The sequence below is a fragment of the Pieris rapae genome, chromosome 10, assembly GCF_905147795.1.
Source record: "Pieris rapae chromosome 10, ilPieRapa1.1, whole genome shotgun sequence".
Lineage (NCBI taxonomy): Eukaryota > Metazoa > Arthropoda > Insecta > Lepidoptera > Pieridae > Pieris > Pieris rapae.
Genome location: NC_059518.1, coordinates 8738442 through 8756205, shown reverse-complemented (window position 1 = coordinate 8756205; position 17764 = coordinate 8738442). Strand labels below are relative to the sequence as shown.

At 31.7% G+C, this 17764-nt stretch overlaps 1 protein-coding gene across 4 annotated transcripts in view; it reads left to right on the top strand.

The window, feature by feature from the left end:
* LOC110993998 (tropomyosin-1, isoforms 33/34) overlaps positions 1–17764 on the top strand; it is a 73788-nt gene that overhangs the window by 1711 nt on the left and 54313 nt on the right. Inside the window, exons 2-3 of one of the 4 annotated variants that reach the window (XM_022260463.2) lie at positions 11186–13596; positions 14459–14592. In XM_022260463.2, coding sequence (XP_022116155.2) covers positions 11186–13596; positions 14459–14592 — 2545 coding nt within the window. Of the gene's footprint in view, positions 1–11185; positions 13597–14458; positions 14593–16146; positions 16413–17764 lie in introns of those variants that run through there. The other 3 variants (XM_045629725.1, XM_045629724.1, XM_045629723.1) reach the window with 3 other exon arrangements.

Sequence of the window (17764 nt, the reverse complement as noted above, 5' to 3'; positions counted from 1 at the left end):
CATCAAAGTTATTTTATACCCGGCCCGGCTTTGCACGGGTACCCGTGACCCGTAACCCTTAATTTATACTTTCGTCATGAATCCTTATAGATATTGGTGTAAACCGCAGTAAATTCCGTTATAAGTGAAATAATCGCGAATAGCCAGACGCGGGGGAGTTGTTTTTACATATACATTTTTATACATATATTCACAGAACACAATAAGAAACCATTTTGTTCGACCATTTCTTGACTGACTGTAAATTCGATTACAACAAATGAAAAATAAAAAGAGTATTTTCGAATTTCGGAAAATAATATCCTTCAGTACAGCCAGAGTTTATCTTTACAAACTCACAAATTTTACCGCATTATAGTAGCATAGATTAAACAAAAATACATAATCGCCGGGTTTTTGAAGTCGGCTAAAGGAAACTCTCCTATGTCTTCGGCGTCCCAACGTAATATTAAAACAAAAATAAATAATATTACATTTCTTATTATACATGATAGCGTCATCTTCGTGAGTTGCTCCGAGCGCAAAAAGTGACATAACGAGTTGAGGCAGAAAAAAAAACGCAATTCGCTTTGTGCTGATTGCTCACGTTCACTTGGTTACTCATTTCTATCTATAAATATCAAAATACAAGTAAAAAATCAACTTAGCGGTCATTACACTTGTTGACCTCATCATAGCGGATTTAGAACTAAGTTACATTTTGGATAAAAAGCGTATAAATTAAACAATGTTATATAAAGGAAACAGCTTAACACAGTTTTAATTAAGTAAATTACATACAAATATTTACAATATTTAAGTGCATTGGCGTTTATTAAAGTTTTTAATTGGCGCCTGTGAATATTACCGGTCACCCCAGCTGTTGCTTATCTCGCTCAACAAATAAAGGAAAATGCTGCATTATGGGGACATTGCCACAGGGACCAAACTTTTTTAATTTCTTTCAGTTTTGTATTTATCAATACAATTTATTTTTTATTAGGTACTGTATAAGTTAATTATAAAAAATTGTAACTGTAGTCCTAACTAAATTATCTAGGTCATATTTTTTCTTATATTCGACGGTAAGATATCATGGTCAAGAAACCACTAATCGAGATGGTCACGAACTGTCAAGTCTACGTGTATCAGATTCAACGATATATGTTAAAACGTTTATACTACTCCACAATGTTTTAAAAAGTATGAAATGACAATTTTTCTTACATATTAAGAATAAAACACGAGACCTCTTAATAGTTTAGTGCGCTAATTAATTGCTGAGAGGAGAAAGAAAAAAAAGTGAATGAAAGAATTAACTGCGGATTTGTATGTATGCCAACAAAAGCTAATTTCAAACTTCAGTCCCTAAAATCAATCAACATAGAGTCAGCTATACATAGAAATACACAACAAGGTTCAGTCTTTTTATGTCGATCAAAGTTTAAAAAGGTGAACGTACTAGAAATTGAGTATACAATGATTGCTAATTCAAGCGAAATAACACGAAGATTTTCACGATTTTCATGATATTTCTTATCTCCAATTGTGAACGTTCCTCGTAACGCATATAACATGCAATAAGGCATACGTGTAAAAACGAAAACACTACATAATTACTGATGTACTTATTTCCTTATAAATTCCATACCTTTTGTAGTGGAATTCAATTATAATGCGAAAAACAATCGCCTTTTTTGACAGCTTATGTATATGTTATTACCAAAAGAACATATGGCTATATGTTCTAATACCACTACCACAGAGTTGTTCATTACTGTAATGGTAGATTAATTGTATAATTGTGCAATTAATTGAATTTTAATGTCTAATGCTTAGTGGATGATAATTTTTAGATTAAAATTGTGTCCATAGTGAATTTATTTAAATCATTAAATGTCTTCAGTAATCGTTACCTTAAATGACTTAAGTACGGCTGTAAATTATATAAAATAAACATTGGTATTTTTTGTAATATGCCAAGAATCATGGCGCCATTTAAAATTCGACAAAATAAGTTTTACAGGCTAACAGGTTCATTATAAATGCTTTTAAAACCGGTGCTATAATTATAGTTATTGCAATCGTATTAATTTGTTGTCGATGTTTTTTTAAAATGAATTCATACCTTATATAGAATTTAAAATAATTTATTTTATATTAACAGCAGTTACAAGTCTCCTCTTCCTGTAAACAATTTAATTTTATATTAGTTCAATGTTTGTTTGGTGAAAGGCAAAGTTTATTTAATATACCTTTATATACTCTTTATTTTTAATATGGATGATATTTAAGTTCCTTTGCCGTAATTTATACTATAAACGTTTGTTATATACATATTAAATATTAATCCATACTTCAATTGATTGGATTAACTTTTTTATATTAGTATTACACAGTTGTGTTATTATAAGTTTAAAAAATTAAGTTTTTAAATTAAGTTTCCTTTTTTAGTGGTCTTCCTTTTGTTAGGCCCCTTCTAGGGTAATATCTTCCTTCATATTTTTACATTTCACTAGTAACTATAACGTCATCTGTCCATCTTTTCTTTTGTCGTCCTAAACATCTCTTTCCAGTAGGCCCAGTTCATTTTGTTGTCTGTAAGTTTTGTTTTGTAACGAATGATGCCTCTTTCTATTGCATGCTGGAAAGACAGAATTTTTGCTTAAAACAACAATTCAATTATATATATGTATATATAAAGTATTTTAATGATAAAATTGTGTTGGCATTTCGCGTGAAAGTTGACTTGAGGTCTAGCTTTACGAATGTCTTATTTTTTGGCGGTAGTAAAGGTAAGGTACTTGAAGATGCCGGCATGTCTAACGATTGAAATGAACGTGTCACAGGCACATGAGGCAGATGTATATGTATCGGAAATGGCTATAAATTAAATATGTGATCAAATCCTGCGAAAGAGAAAGAAAATGGTTAAATATCTTCTATTTAACTTATGACTAAATTTTACAGCGCAAAAACCCATTTACGGAAATCACCTTATTGGCGATAAAATCTGTTATTGAACAAGTCTCGACTTAAATGAAAATAAACAAAAATAAATCAGTGGCGCTGCAACCTTTCTAGGTTTGGGCCTCATTATTTGTTTCATGATCATTTGTCAATCCAAAAGGCAAGTAGGTGATCAGGCTTCTGTGCCTGACATACGCCATCGGTCTGAGGCAAGCCAGTATCCTCTCGTTGTATTCCTTCACCGTTCGAGCGAAAATGTTATAATGCGCACATAGAATCAAAGACCATTGGTGAACAGCAACTAGGTTACAACTAGGTACCTAAGACCTCAGATTTGGAGTCGCACGTTGATGCCTCTAGGCCATCAGTGCTCGACTTAATGAGGTTTTGTAACAAGGCAAAGTGATGGTTAAGCGAAAATCGTTCAACAGTGCGGGGATTGTTTAGAGGAATAAAATCTCTTTTCAGAATAACTCAGATTGATTTAATACGCTTTATATGCAACTTTTAATTAAATTACTAACTTCCGTACGTAAAAAAATGTATTAGATTTAGACCTAAAATTGAAATACCTTATTAGGGTTGACGCGTTTATTATAACATTTTGTATTATTCATATACACTCATATTTTTATTGTATAAGCGGGGTCAAGGTTTCTAAAGAATTGGCTAATTGAATATTAGGCTTTTAGACAAACTCGTCACTTATAAGGTTTACTGAATTCGTGTTTAGAACAGAATATAATGTTTCTTGCTGATAATTTTGAAGTTCTACTTCTTTTGGCGTGCTAGGGAAAAATGATGAGAGTAAAATTTTACGATCCGCACGCACAACGTCTGAAAATCCGACACCCTGAAGTTAGCATAGTCAACATTATAAAATAAAAAATGTCCATTTATTTAATTATGTACTTAGTAATACTTTTTTGTTATATTCAAAGAAACTTTATTTAACTGTATATGTTATAATCTTGAATACATAACATACCTATTTTCTATTGTTATTGTCGTTTTTTCTACAAACGTAGAATAAGGCGAAAGATAAAACTGTCAAAAATATTTTTGTCTTCTTACGCACAAAGTAGTATAACTTCTAACGCGTGTACACACATATTTTTTTTAAAATGTAATTCGCACACAAGACACAATAATAATGTCTTTATATAGGTATGTATTACTTTTATGTATATTTAGTTAATATCATATGTAACTATACTTTTTTTACCCAATTTAAAACAAAGTTTAACATATGATTTTCAATATAATATGTAATTTAATTAGGCAACGTTTCGTTGACATATGTATAAAACAATATAGCCTTTTAAGGACACGAAATGGCTGGTCAATTTTATAGTTTTACTTTTAACATAAAACATGTTAAATAATGACATTTAAAATCGCCCTCATTGTAATTTTTTACATTTTTGTTTATAAAATCCGATAAATGTACATTTAATTTACATTTACTATACATTAATTTACCGTAATGATTTTGCTTAACCGTTTTCTCAGTTCTGCACTAGAACTGCGATAAAATATATTTGCGACAAGTTTAGGAAGTCTTCTAGATGAACCCAAGTACTATAAATTTTATTTATTCGGAGTAAACTTTACTGCGAGGTGTGAGAAAGAAGTTAACTAAATACATAATTATTGATTTGAAATAAGACATTTAATGAGTTACTTCTATGCTAACCTTCATTATATAGGAAGCTCAAAAGGCAGGCAACGCACTTGTGAGCCTTCTAGTGATGTATCCATGGGCGACGGTATCAATTAAAATCAGGTGAGCCTCCTGCCTGCAATTGTTTTTGTGTATTAATTTTTAACTGACCGTTCTTCTTTTCATAACACGTGTCTTAATTGCAATTAATTAAATATAAAAGCAAGCTCACAATGAGTCACAAAAGGTACTCCGCCAGCAGTACGCTTACATATGTGATAGATTTAGGAAAACTGAGAGATGAATGTACGTTGGTTTTATTTAAAAAACATTATTACTTTAAGGTATCATGTATAATAATTTTTTGGCTGTAACTAATAAAATAAATACCTAAACGTATTAAAGCGGTTTAACATTGATTATATAATATACGTACTTATAACGTAACGTTCACACTTAATTTTTACAAATCATTCGAGAAATTTCCACAATTTCTCTTTGCATTGAGGTCTGAATGTCTTTGCATTATCGGCACACTACTTACAGACTTAACATGACAAGCACATTGTCTGTGATTTCACTGGCATTCGTGCCTTGGTTTTAACGGCTTCTTGCTTTTAACAGCCGAATATTGGCTTATAATATGTTGGCTAATGTATGGCAGAATCCATTTTGATTGTTTTAGTTACATTACGGTTACATTAATAGAAACCACCGTGGTTTTCAAATATATCATGATTTAGATTATATTATTCCGTTAAATAAATAAATTAAAAAAACGTGTGCTTATATTGAGGTGTTATTTATAAAGTTTTTCACCTACAGGTAGACCATATATATTTAATGTGTGTGTGTTTGTTATTAACTCCTCCGTAATGGCTCGTCCGATTTTCGTAATATTTTGTGTGCATATAGGTTAGATCTGCGAATCCGACAACAGCTATCAATCAACATCTTTTTCATCCACCTAAATGTTAAGGGGGATGAAAAAGATGTATTGTTTGATTTTACTTTTTTATGATGCAGCAGCATGTGAAATACATACATACATATATACATAAAACCCTTAATTTTTAAAAACCTAAAAAGATTTATTTCCGGAAAAACGAACTGTGCGGGTAGCTTAGCTAAATGCTTTGCTACCCGCACAGTTCGGTTCTCTTGTTCTTCATTAAGGAGAAACGAAGTTCGTGGGGGCAGCTAGTTTTTAAATAAAATTTACATACATTATACAGTATTCTTTCCTATAAATCTAATCGAAGATAACATAATCTTCGTAATACTAACACGAACTAAATGCTATTGATTTAGTAATTGCATTGTCGCATAAGGATTCTGTATTGACTTGATACAAGCTTATTTCTTGTATAATAAACGCAGGTAAAGTCAAACGGGTCAACTATGAAAAGTGGAGTAGTGTAGCATTGTTTCACTTGTTGGAATTCTTAAGTAGAGCTCCACCTACTTCAGGAATTTTTACATTATTTCACATGAGTCTTGAGTTCATTCTACTGTAACAATATCAGTTAATGAATATAATGTCGGCTTCTCACGGTTTTCTTATTTGGTTGAGATGTATAACTTTGGACTTGCTTGAGATGTTCTCACGTGATTATTTAAAAAAATTAATAGATATTTCAAAGACATTTAGATGACAGCCATACCCTTGGATTTTACACGTGCGTTGTAGCAGGTGTATTAGCTATACGACATATTTTATTCATTATTTCCTTATAAGATGCTTTGCGTTTGATTTTACCATGTATTACTCAATAATAAGATTCACGACATCTGTGGTGTATATGTGGAGTAAATTCGGTTATTGTACACACGTCCTTTTTTTATTATTAGTTTCACTGTCTACATATGTTTTAATTGCTTTGTTTAGTTCCAATATTTTTGTCTTACTACATAATTGTATATGAAGTAAAGTATCTTATGTAGTTATGCACTTCATGCGCTTTATCAATTTCTTTTCTCAAAGCGATAAGTTGTTTATTTCAATTGTACTATATATCTGTAGTACTACAAGGAAGTGTAAACAAATACTCAAACTCAAATTCAAAAATATAAATAAAAATGAACAATCGCTTGATAGGTAGGTCTCGGCATCTAAGTTGGTCAAAGTTAGTGGGGGAAAGTTTACTGTTACTAGAGACATGCCTGTAAACTATTTTGGCTAATATATTAGCCGAAGATTAAATACTGAAAAATGTGTACATTTAAAATTGTAAAACTGTACTTATGCTTATTACGCCATACTTGAATTATACCATTATAATGAAATAAACTGTTAACGTGTCAAACTAAATGAAAACCGTCAGTTACTAGAAAAAAGTAAACAAACAGGTGTAGAAATTATTTCCTTTTAAACCGTAAGTAAAACTAGAATGTTAAAGAAAGCAATCGTAAAATAACTCGATGTATAAAACACGTAAATCTATGATATTATCATGAGAAGTTATGTTTACCTATTCTATGTATCAGGGCGCCTCAATAAGAATGCCAAGGACAATCTTACAACACTAAGATATCTTGGCGATCACTTGAGATAAAATTCTAATATATGTAATAGTTTTAAACCGTAAACTTTTAAATATATGCCTATATCAAAGTATCTAATAATCCACAAGAATTAAATATAGAAAAGATTTTATTATTTGAATGTTTGTATTGAGTAGACTGGAAAACTACTTTCAAAAACTTCTATGATTACCCAAATTATGAGAAAAATATCAATAAAATCGAGTACGCTACTTAAACTATTACAGTAGTAGGTACCCTATTTTTCAGAAGATATTAATATCAACAAAAAGTCCATACACCGAAGGCTTAAGGAATTAATGTGGCTATATTTTAATATCTAAAGTAAAAACTAAACAATTACCTGTCTACCGTTGCAGCCTATAAACTAGGACGCACTTCCTTCTTTTTATTTCGTAATCCTACAGCTAACACAAATTATATAATAACAAAAAACAATTATAATAAATATATAGCTAAATACGGAATACATAATACAAAAAGTTTCAAACGATTACGAAGGAAAAAATTAGGTTTACGTAATTGTATTTAATCAATTAAATCAAAAATAATTTAATACAATTAATTAAGTAAACCTAATTCGGCTGTGTTGTGTGATAGTGTGAAAGTTAGTGTGTGTGTGTGTGTGTGTGTGTGTGATGTGCTCATGATGCAGGATACAGCGCTATGAATATTCTTAATATTCCTTATAAAGATATTTCTATTTTTTTTATAAAATTATGTTCAACTAGCCATGTGTATTTCCTATCTATCGCATTACTGTTACTTCTGTCGATGAAGATAATAAAAAAGGTATATCGCACACACACGTCACATAAATGAGGCATATTATTTATCAATTAAAAAAAAATTAAAATGTTGGCCTAGTGGCTTCAGCGTGCGACTCTAATACCTGAGGTCGTAGGTTCGATTCCCGGCTGTGCACCAGTGGCCTTTCTATGTGCGCATTTAACATTTGCTCGAACGGTGAAGGAAAACATCGTGAGGAAACCGACATGTCTTAGACCCAAAAAGTCGACGACGTGTGTCAGGCACTGGAAGCAGATCACCTACTTGCCTATTAGATTTAAAAATGTAGTGCCACTGATTTATTTTTATTTTATTATATATTAGGATTCATGATATTCAGTCATTGTAGAACAAGCGTATTTTAATTTATCGATGACCTTTTCCACCCGACTTATAAGGTCAAAGCATACATTTTGTTTATCTCTTTGTGGTATCTTGTGCTCGTATATTGTATCACGATTTCCTGGATTAACAAATGCTAATTAACCTTTTTAATATTCAATTCGAATTTACCTCTGCATCGTTGTGATTTTTGTTGGTATTGGTAAAATTTGCCTTCTTAACAGTTTAAAGTTGGTTATTTAGTTAATTATATTATTTTTATAATAATATGAACGAGACGCGAAAACAACTTTTTATCCAAATTCGATGTAAAATCATTAGCTCATTTAGCACTTCGAGTGGATTTTCACTTACACCACGTAATAGAAGGCACACATAGAAATTTTGTGACATCAGAGTTATATAACTATACAAACTATCCTATTTAAGAGTTATTGATTTATAAAAATCGTTAGTTAATAATGAAAAGTATCTCTAAGTAGTTAATCTCTATCTATCTCTAGGTACTACAAGTTATATTTGGACTAATAAACCATAAGTCGTTATATTCAATTAGCGATTGGTTCACGATTATTTTCACGGCTATATTTATTTAAATGTTAGATATAACAGACTATGTTATCCAGGGATAATGTAGTATAGCCAACACAAAAATACAAATCTAACCTCTTAAATCTTTTTATTTATTTTCTAAGGTTTATTGAACAGAAGTATTGATGTATAATTATGATTAAGTTTACTTAAGTTATTAGACACCGTGATTCGTGGCACATATATGATTTTTTGTTCAAAGTGATTACTGACGGCCTTCGCGATAATTAATTCACTAAAACGATTGCCAACTTTTATTAAAGCCTGCACAACCAGTTTTCATGTTGAAATCATATTGTTTTCAGTAACAATGCACTATACGCTGAAAAGGTATTCAATGTAGGTTTTAAAACTTAACGGGAGCAATTTTTTTATGCATTTTATTTTATAATCATTAATTTCTTAAAGCAGACAATCATAGGTTCATACGATTATTATTGTGTTAGTTAGAATATCGTCTTAAATATTATATTAGTAGGTTAGCTTTAAGTAGTAAAAAAATAGACATCACCGCAACAAAACCACTACTAATAAAATACATGCAGTTCATTGCAATGACACATATAAGGGAAATCCAGTCTTCCCACTCCCAGCATGCTATTGAGCTACCCTCGCATGGTCAACACTAGTGATACAGTTCGCTTGCGTGTCTTGGCGAAAAAACAGTCTACACCTGCACAACCAAACTTAATAAATATTTTTTTATCATAATGTTCAAGAAATATGCACTTTATAAGATTAATATATAATTATCACGTTTACAACCAAAATGATAGTTTGATTATTAAAACATAATTAAAAAATAGTTGTTTATTTACAGTGGTCATTACGTTTTCATTAATTAAGTTGAGTGGATTTACAATTAATAGAGAATGTAATTTAATATAACGATAATAATTCTGGATATTTTAATTTATTTAAGAACTTCGTTTTTATTATTTCAGTCGATAAATATAAACCAATTTAAACTTGATAATTGCGTTTTTTATATCGTTATGTTCAGTAATTAATTTCGAAGTCGTGTTGTATGATATCTTGTTAACGAGTTTAACATTGCCGCAATAAGTGTTACGTCCACTTGAAAAAACATTTAGATACTTCCGATTATTATGACCATTCGTGACTTCGCGCTCTGATATTTATCTCTGACATATTTTCTTTTTCGTGAAAAACGATTTGATGTTTATTGCCTATAGGCATAGATAATAGAAAGAAGAAAAAAACAACGTAATAAAAAATACATAATAAAATAGGATATTTAGGGTCTGTTTCACAATGTATGGATAAAGCTACCAAATAGCTATGCAATACATAAATTATTCGGAAGATAAAAGTTCCGAATGAGACAATTCGTGTTTCATGACGAATACGCTATCTGACAGTCGTGGAACGCAAAAATAATGTTTATCCTACAAATAGCTTATTTGGAACTTATCCGGACATTGTGAAACAGACCCTTAGTTAAAAATAGAGTGAACACTAGGATTCCCTGTCGTGGTCTATTCCTTTTCGTACTTGGCGATAATTTCTGCATAACACTTATATTTGAAAGTAAACTATTGTCGCAAAATGAGAATATCTTTTGCTTCAGCATAGGACAGTTTGAACATTGTTGTTTTTTATTTACAAGGTTGATAAATTTGTTTTTTGGTGCCTGAGGTTGCGATATGATGTGGTATGGTCGGTGTTTGTATTTAAAAAGTTAGAAAGAAAATAGGTGGTTTATGTTCCTGTTACGTATTAACCACAGGGTCACCCTGCGTAACGTCGCTCGTTGAACCGAAACAGCCCCATTAGTAGCAACACACGCTTGGGCCTTAGTCAAAAGGGTTTTGCGGTAGGCGAAGCCCGGTAAAGTCAGTCGAATATATATAGACCATCGCCATAATTGTGAGTTAATTATCATTTATAGAATCCGGGAATAATATCACTCTTTTCGATCATTTACATAGATAACGTATTTGTTGATCTAGTTCTAATTTTCATAAAAATAACTGTTGGTTATATTATTTTAATACCTTTACAAAGTAAATCTTTTAAAACGCGAGTCATTCGTTGATCAAAATTTCAATATTCATAAGGTTTGTAGAGGTTACTAGTACCGACCGCATATACGACAAAAGAATACGATTATACTGTATGTTTTGAGTACGGCGCATTATGTTAATGCGAAATACCTTTGTTGGTTTGTCTATAAATAAATATACGAAGACTGTAAACCTCCCATTTGCCAAACGAGAAGTTGTTTTTAATAAACAATATGATCCTTAAGTTATCTGTTACTTATATCTTTGTTTCTCATTTCAGATACCGGTGGACAGAAATGGAAAAACAAGATCTTTAGAAATTCGGAACGCATATCCCAATGAACATAAAAATATAAGAAGCTACTCTGCAGATATTAAAAACTCGTTCGCAATAGAAAGCAAAAGTAGTGTGGAAAACAATAAAAATGATTTAAAAGAAAAAATATATTTCAAACCGTATACTACATTGATACCGAAAATTAATTTCAACATGGACAAAGTTGTCGACAGAAATCCAAGAATTTTAGATTTGCGTGAAAAATTAAACGAAATTTCTAAAAAGCAAGAAATGAATGTAGATAAAAAAACTAAAAGTCTGCTTAATGACATTACACAACAGCTGGTTGAAGAAAAGGAAGGGGATGACTCAGGACCATATAGTTTATTATTTGATATTCATAGCCCTTCTACGTCAAGCAAAGAAAGAAACGAGGAGTCAAGCAGGGTTGACTATGAAGACGCGGATTTACATTCCCGTTACCCTAATCAAAGTCCCAACTCAATTATTGCAGTTGAGCGGCTGCCTAATGTTTTAAATTTTGATAATAAGCCAATGAATGAGTTTGAGTACTCGTGTGAAAAAGAATTTAGCCCAATTCCTAAGAAAACTTTTAACACTCATTCCCGATCAGATCTTTGTTTACAATTAAAGTCGCACATACGAAATATCGACACGAATTCAAGTCCGAACGAAAACTCTATAACAAGAAATAATGAAGAAAACTCGTTAGATGACAGTTTAGGCATCCTAACACCGGATCAAATGGATGATATTTGCTACTTAGAAAATTCGTTTTCTCCCACCGTTGAGGGATTGCCTATATTTTGTGAAAATAATGAATATAAAGTTTCTCCAGATAATGGCGATACTCCGTCTACCGATAAGACTGAATCAAACTCAGCAGCATCGACAATTCAGAACGACTGTTATGAAAATACTATAAATTTAAGAAAATCTAGTGTCGTAAAAGAAACTTTTGCCCCAATCGCAACTATTGATGCTATTGAAATTACTTCCTGTGATAATGATGTATTAATGACGTATTCTAATAATTTATTGAACCATCCTGATGGTTGTTCTCCACATAATATACTACGAAAAGAAGAATATTTAACACTAGAAACAGAATCGTGTCAAGACATCTCCGTGTCTGAAGCACTAGAGGAAGAATTTTTACCTTCTATACACGGTAGTATACTAGAACCAGCGAGTTCAATGGCCGATACTACTGTGAACATGGAGATACCATTAGATGTTAAAAATGGTATGCCTGTAATCACAAACAGGATAGAACAAACACCATCACCGGAAGATCTGCCTTTAGATAATTCAGACGTAAATGGAGAAATAAGCACCTACTCTCAGTTTTCTTCATCAACTCTGCATGATTCCCAAACATATTCAGACAGCAAAAGCAACGATTATACAAAGTCTATGGAAACGTCAAAGGTATCGAATAGTTTTATAACAAGTATAACAAGTATTACGAGCCTAGACGGGTATCAGGGTGATGGTGAAATGTCAAGACCCGTCAGCAGAAGTGCAGAACATAACTTAGGTCCTCGTGAAGAAGTCATAGATATGGATTGGCAAAACATTGCTGTGCCTAGACGAGTTGATCCTATGACAGATTCCGACTTCTTTACAGAGAGTGATGCTGATGGGTTCGATGAGCAAATGCAAAGGGGTGATAGACGCGCTCAAGTTATAGATGGTGCCTTATATGGAGGAAAAAATAAAAAAGCAAATCAGCCTTTGATAGTTAACAGAAGTGAAGATTCTTGTATGGAATCAAGCGGAGTTTATACAGATTTTGAAAACCAACGCGCTTCCCCTGTTTTTTTAAATGTTATAAATGATATGTCACCAGCTTCTACGATATCGTCGCGCTCGGATTGCAGCCAAAAAAAATTAGAAGACATTTATTATACACCTTTAAACAATCATGCAAATAACACTTTAGAGGTAAGCGATCAAAATATCGCATGTTTATTGGATGACGACAATATAACACCCAAGAATACCAGTAAAAGAAATTCAATAAAGAGTGATAAAAGTGAAATTAACACATGTGAAAAGAATAAAGAAGAAAAAAGGAGTTTCACTTTAAAGAAGTACAAAATGCCGAAGCGCGATGTTCCAAGCAAGCTAAAAACGATGTTGCAAAGTCGAAAAACTGAGGTCGATAATAATGTTCAAAATAGTCCTAAAGCAGTGAAGAAAACGGAAAGACGGGAGGGCTTTTTGAAAAAGAACGTAATTGATAGCAAAACTGATTACAGAGTCAAGTCTTACAAAGACATAAAATCAAAAGTCGATTGTTCATTTTCTTTACAACGTTCTCAGACCTCATGTAGTGTAACCAGAATTATGAATTCCAAATCTCAAAACCAAAATGCGAAACCAAAAAGGTATGATACCAATAATAATTTAATTCATTATTATTTAATCAGATCTTATATAGCTATGTCAAAACTGTCTATGGATTACATACGCTTAGAAGTCATGTTTGACTATACAGAAATGCTTTACAGTAGCATTTTACACTTTACAGTAGTGTTTTACAATATAATAAACTTTCTGCCCTCACTTCACTTAAAAAACACTTGAAAAAACTTATTTTGTAGAAATAATAGGACCCAAAAATAGGACTGTATAGATTACAATTTTTTTTACGTTTTGACAACGCTTGCGTATATACATATATCGTTGGGTATTTTGTAAATAATTTGTTGAGTGCCCTCTATCGGAAAACAATGCAATTAAACAGATAGTTTCAATAAAATAGTTTGCGTAATAGAATAATAACAAATCATTGGTGTTTTCAAACTTAAACAGCGCTACGTAAGCCACGTTATCAGATTTGGAATTAAACAGAAGAACATTTCAAATAGAGTACCAAAAGTATACAAATTATATGTATGAAAATTGATGGTAAAGAGTTAGTAAATTGACTTACATTATTAGATCCTGTTGACCAATAACAATCTATCTAAAGGCACCACAGTTGTAGTAATCTAAAAAAAATATAAACTCTAAATCAGAGTATCTGCAGTCTTATCAACAGAAATGCGTTATGTTAAAAGAGTTTAGGCTGTAATAGAAAGAGAGATGAGTACTTTGATTAAAACGATGCCATCTGGGAAATTTATGAATAAGGACAACCTTATAATTTAATTAATCACTCCACCTTCAGGATATTTTGGACAATTTTTTTTTCAATGTATTGATATATATAATTAATTAATATATTGATAATATTGTAATCGACAGTCGTCATATGCGAATGCGGCTGGAGCTGGGGTCGGCGCACGGCAGCGGCAAAAGCAGCCTCCACAGCTCACAGAGCGATATCAGCGCCACCAGCTCGCCAGCACCCAAACATACCAACGCTCGCTTCCCCCTGCGTAAGTATTTTTTTCAATTATACATGCATAAATTATATAAGGAATGTTAAATGACGAACACAGTACTTTTCATGAATTAAATTTTATATTATAATTGAAAATAATTAACTCCATTGAGAATCATATTGTCATACGAATGTTTAGGACGAACGAATGACTTAATCCTTCACACATATATCATCATTCGGAAATGAAGTAATAATCTTACAAAAATAGCACTCTTTAATGTTTAAAATTGCGTTTCACTGCTCACTCTAAAACTTTTAAACTTCCAGCAATGATAAAAATATTGATAAATTACAAAGAATCAAATCAAATCAAAATATCTTTATTCATATAGGTAAACATGTATACTTATGAACGTCAAGAAAAACAAATTAAATTAATTGTAAATTTACATTTACAACCAGTTCGCAAGTCAAGGGCGTAGAGCGGGTAAGAAGAACTGGCAAGAAACTATCCGCCACTCTTTTCAATCGCCAAGTTTTTAATACAAATTGTTTGAACTAGAGCAAATCAATCCCAAGGATTAGGATCATTTAAGTATTCGTCACATTTATAAAAGGCTTTATTAATTAATTTAATTTTTAACAAGGGCTTTGAATTTATTTAGTGATAGTTCTCTAAAATATTGTAATAATCGTATCAAATCCATAAGGTTTTTATATCTGTAGTAGCTGAATACATTTAAAAGCCGGTTGCTATATAAAAATACAAATCGTAACTGCTAAGAATCATAGTTTTCTTTTATTAAATGATTTATATAACTACAATTTGTAGAAATTACCACTCATATTTTGATAATTAAATATGAAACTTATATTTACAAAAAAATTGCGCCTGTAGTTTTTATGCAGTAAAAGTTGTGAACGGAAACATTGCTCGACAGTATTAAGAAGAAAATTAATGTTAAAGGAAATAGGTATATAAAGTTACTGAATAAATATTTTTAACTAACGTCATCATTAACGTCATTCGGCAGACAATTATAATTGTATGTTATTTTTCAATTTCAGCGACTATATCAATAACATGCGATCTCGAATTCTTGCTTCACACAAATATATGTGATAATTTGTTGAACAAATTAGCATTAATATAAACGAAATATTTGAGTTTTCACATCCATAAAGGTTAAATGCGTTATTAAAACTTTTATGCCAGTCCCTAAATGTATCCTTCTCACTAAGTTGTTATCGAATCAGCTGTAGACCTGTGGCAGTGGGTGCATAAATCGATGCAAAGGTCACGAAGAGCAATACAAGTATTTAGGGTTGTCAAAACGTCCCACATTGATTTTGTTGTAATATATTTACGTTGCATTTTTGTTTAGGTACGTAACGCAAGTTTTATCTTATTAAAGCAATAATACGGATTATAGCAATAGCGATCATTGTTACTTTTCTAAATTTCCTATATTAATTTTATTTTCGTATTGATGGTCTTTAACTAGCCAGTAACTGTCAACCCTATACAAAACCGCATGGCAACTGACATTTCCTCTTGCAACCCGCTACTCGCTAGACAAGACTCCAGAGGCGGCCAGTCGCCGACGAGACGCGACCGGCGCGCGCCGTATGCGCTACTTTGTCGCGTCCGTGACGTCACTTACGCGAAAAATCAATGGTTACCTCTTCGACACTAAGGTTAACCGCATACCGCATTTTAAGGAAAATGTGATCTATGCCAGTGAAGTGCCGAACAATACAACCGCGAGTTGTTACAGCAGCTCCACAAAATGTGAACGGTTATTGTTTTTGAGTGGTGTCATAATTTCATTTTCTAGAATCTCCTATTATTTATACTTTCCATTTTGACAGGTTAGGCTTAATTTACTAGTTCAATTTCATACAAATCTATCAGTAATCTAAGATAATAGAGCAATATTTCTTTAAAGAAAATATTACATTAATAAGAAAACAAAAGTTTTCTTATAATCTTATAAGAAATTGACACATTTAAACCCCTCATTAACTTGCTTAAACAGCACCTGATTATACTTATAATATGGGTATGCATCGAACGTAAACTGGTTGTATTAATGACATTCCATAGACAATTTTCAATGCCGTTACTCGAAAGCAATCTATTGTTTACACTTACATTAGGAGTAATGAGACAAAATACACATTATTTTGTCTATTACATCTAATACAGATAATAACTCAATTACACGCTATTGCATTTATGTATGTAGTAGCAATTGGTAAAGAAAAACAAAGTTTTTCCGAATTAATTCGACTTCGCGACTTCGCGTACCAATTCTGTAAAGGGGCATTGGGTGTCCATGGATGAACCAGACCCGTTTGCTCTGATGTTCAATCTATTGGAATAACGAATAGTTTAAAATGATAATATTTGCAAGGAAATTATTAAATATTGCCATTAAAATTTCTGCGACTGACAATATGAGTTGCTGCGCACTTTTTTCTAATTAGAGTAAAACCTTGTGTATTTTTTTATCTCGTTAGGAACGTAATACCACAAATGAAGGCTTACTATAAGTCAATTATGATCTGCCAACAATATTGTCTATGTTTGAAAATATCTATCACGAATATGCATTTGTAAATTCTCCACCTTTCACTCTTATATCTGGCCACAGTGATCGACACGCAATAAGTAACGGTTAACTTGATTAATTAATTTTACTGTCGTTATCCTTGTCCTTACTTCTTACCATAACTTGTGCATATTACTGGAATTTATTGAAAGCCATTCAAGGTTTATCTTTAAACCACACGTCAATCACTGATAATGGTATTTGCCAATCATATAAAAATAAGATTCAGATTGATAAACTGGTACTATGTTAAAATGAGTTCTAAATTATTGAAGTTTGAAGCTGTTAGAAAAAGTATCAACAATATAGTACGGAATTTAAAAAATTAAACTAAATTTGTGGTTTTTTACTTATCAGGACTAGATTTTGAGGTCTGGATAGATATTTTCTAAATCAATTTTTTTAAGTCGAGATTTTCAATCAATTTAATGTAGTGTAGTATGAAAGTGTAGTATGAAACCAAGTAGATTATTTTAGTATTAAACAAATATATCAAAAGAAAAGTTGTACTACACTTTCCTAGTCTGAATTCAAAACATTTTTTTCCTAAGTCTATTGTTGGAGCCCCTCTTTTGTGGCCCCGGTTGCCTTCCCCTAAATACGGTCCTG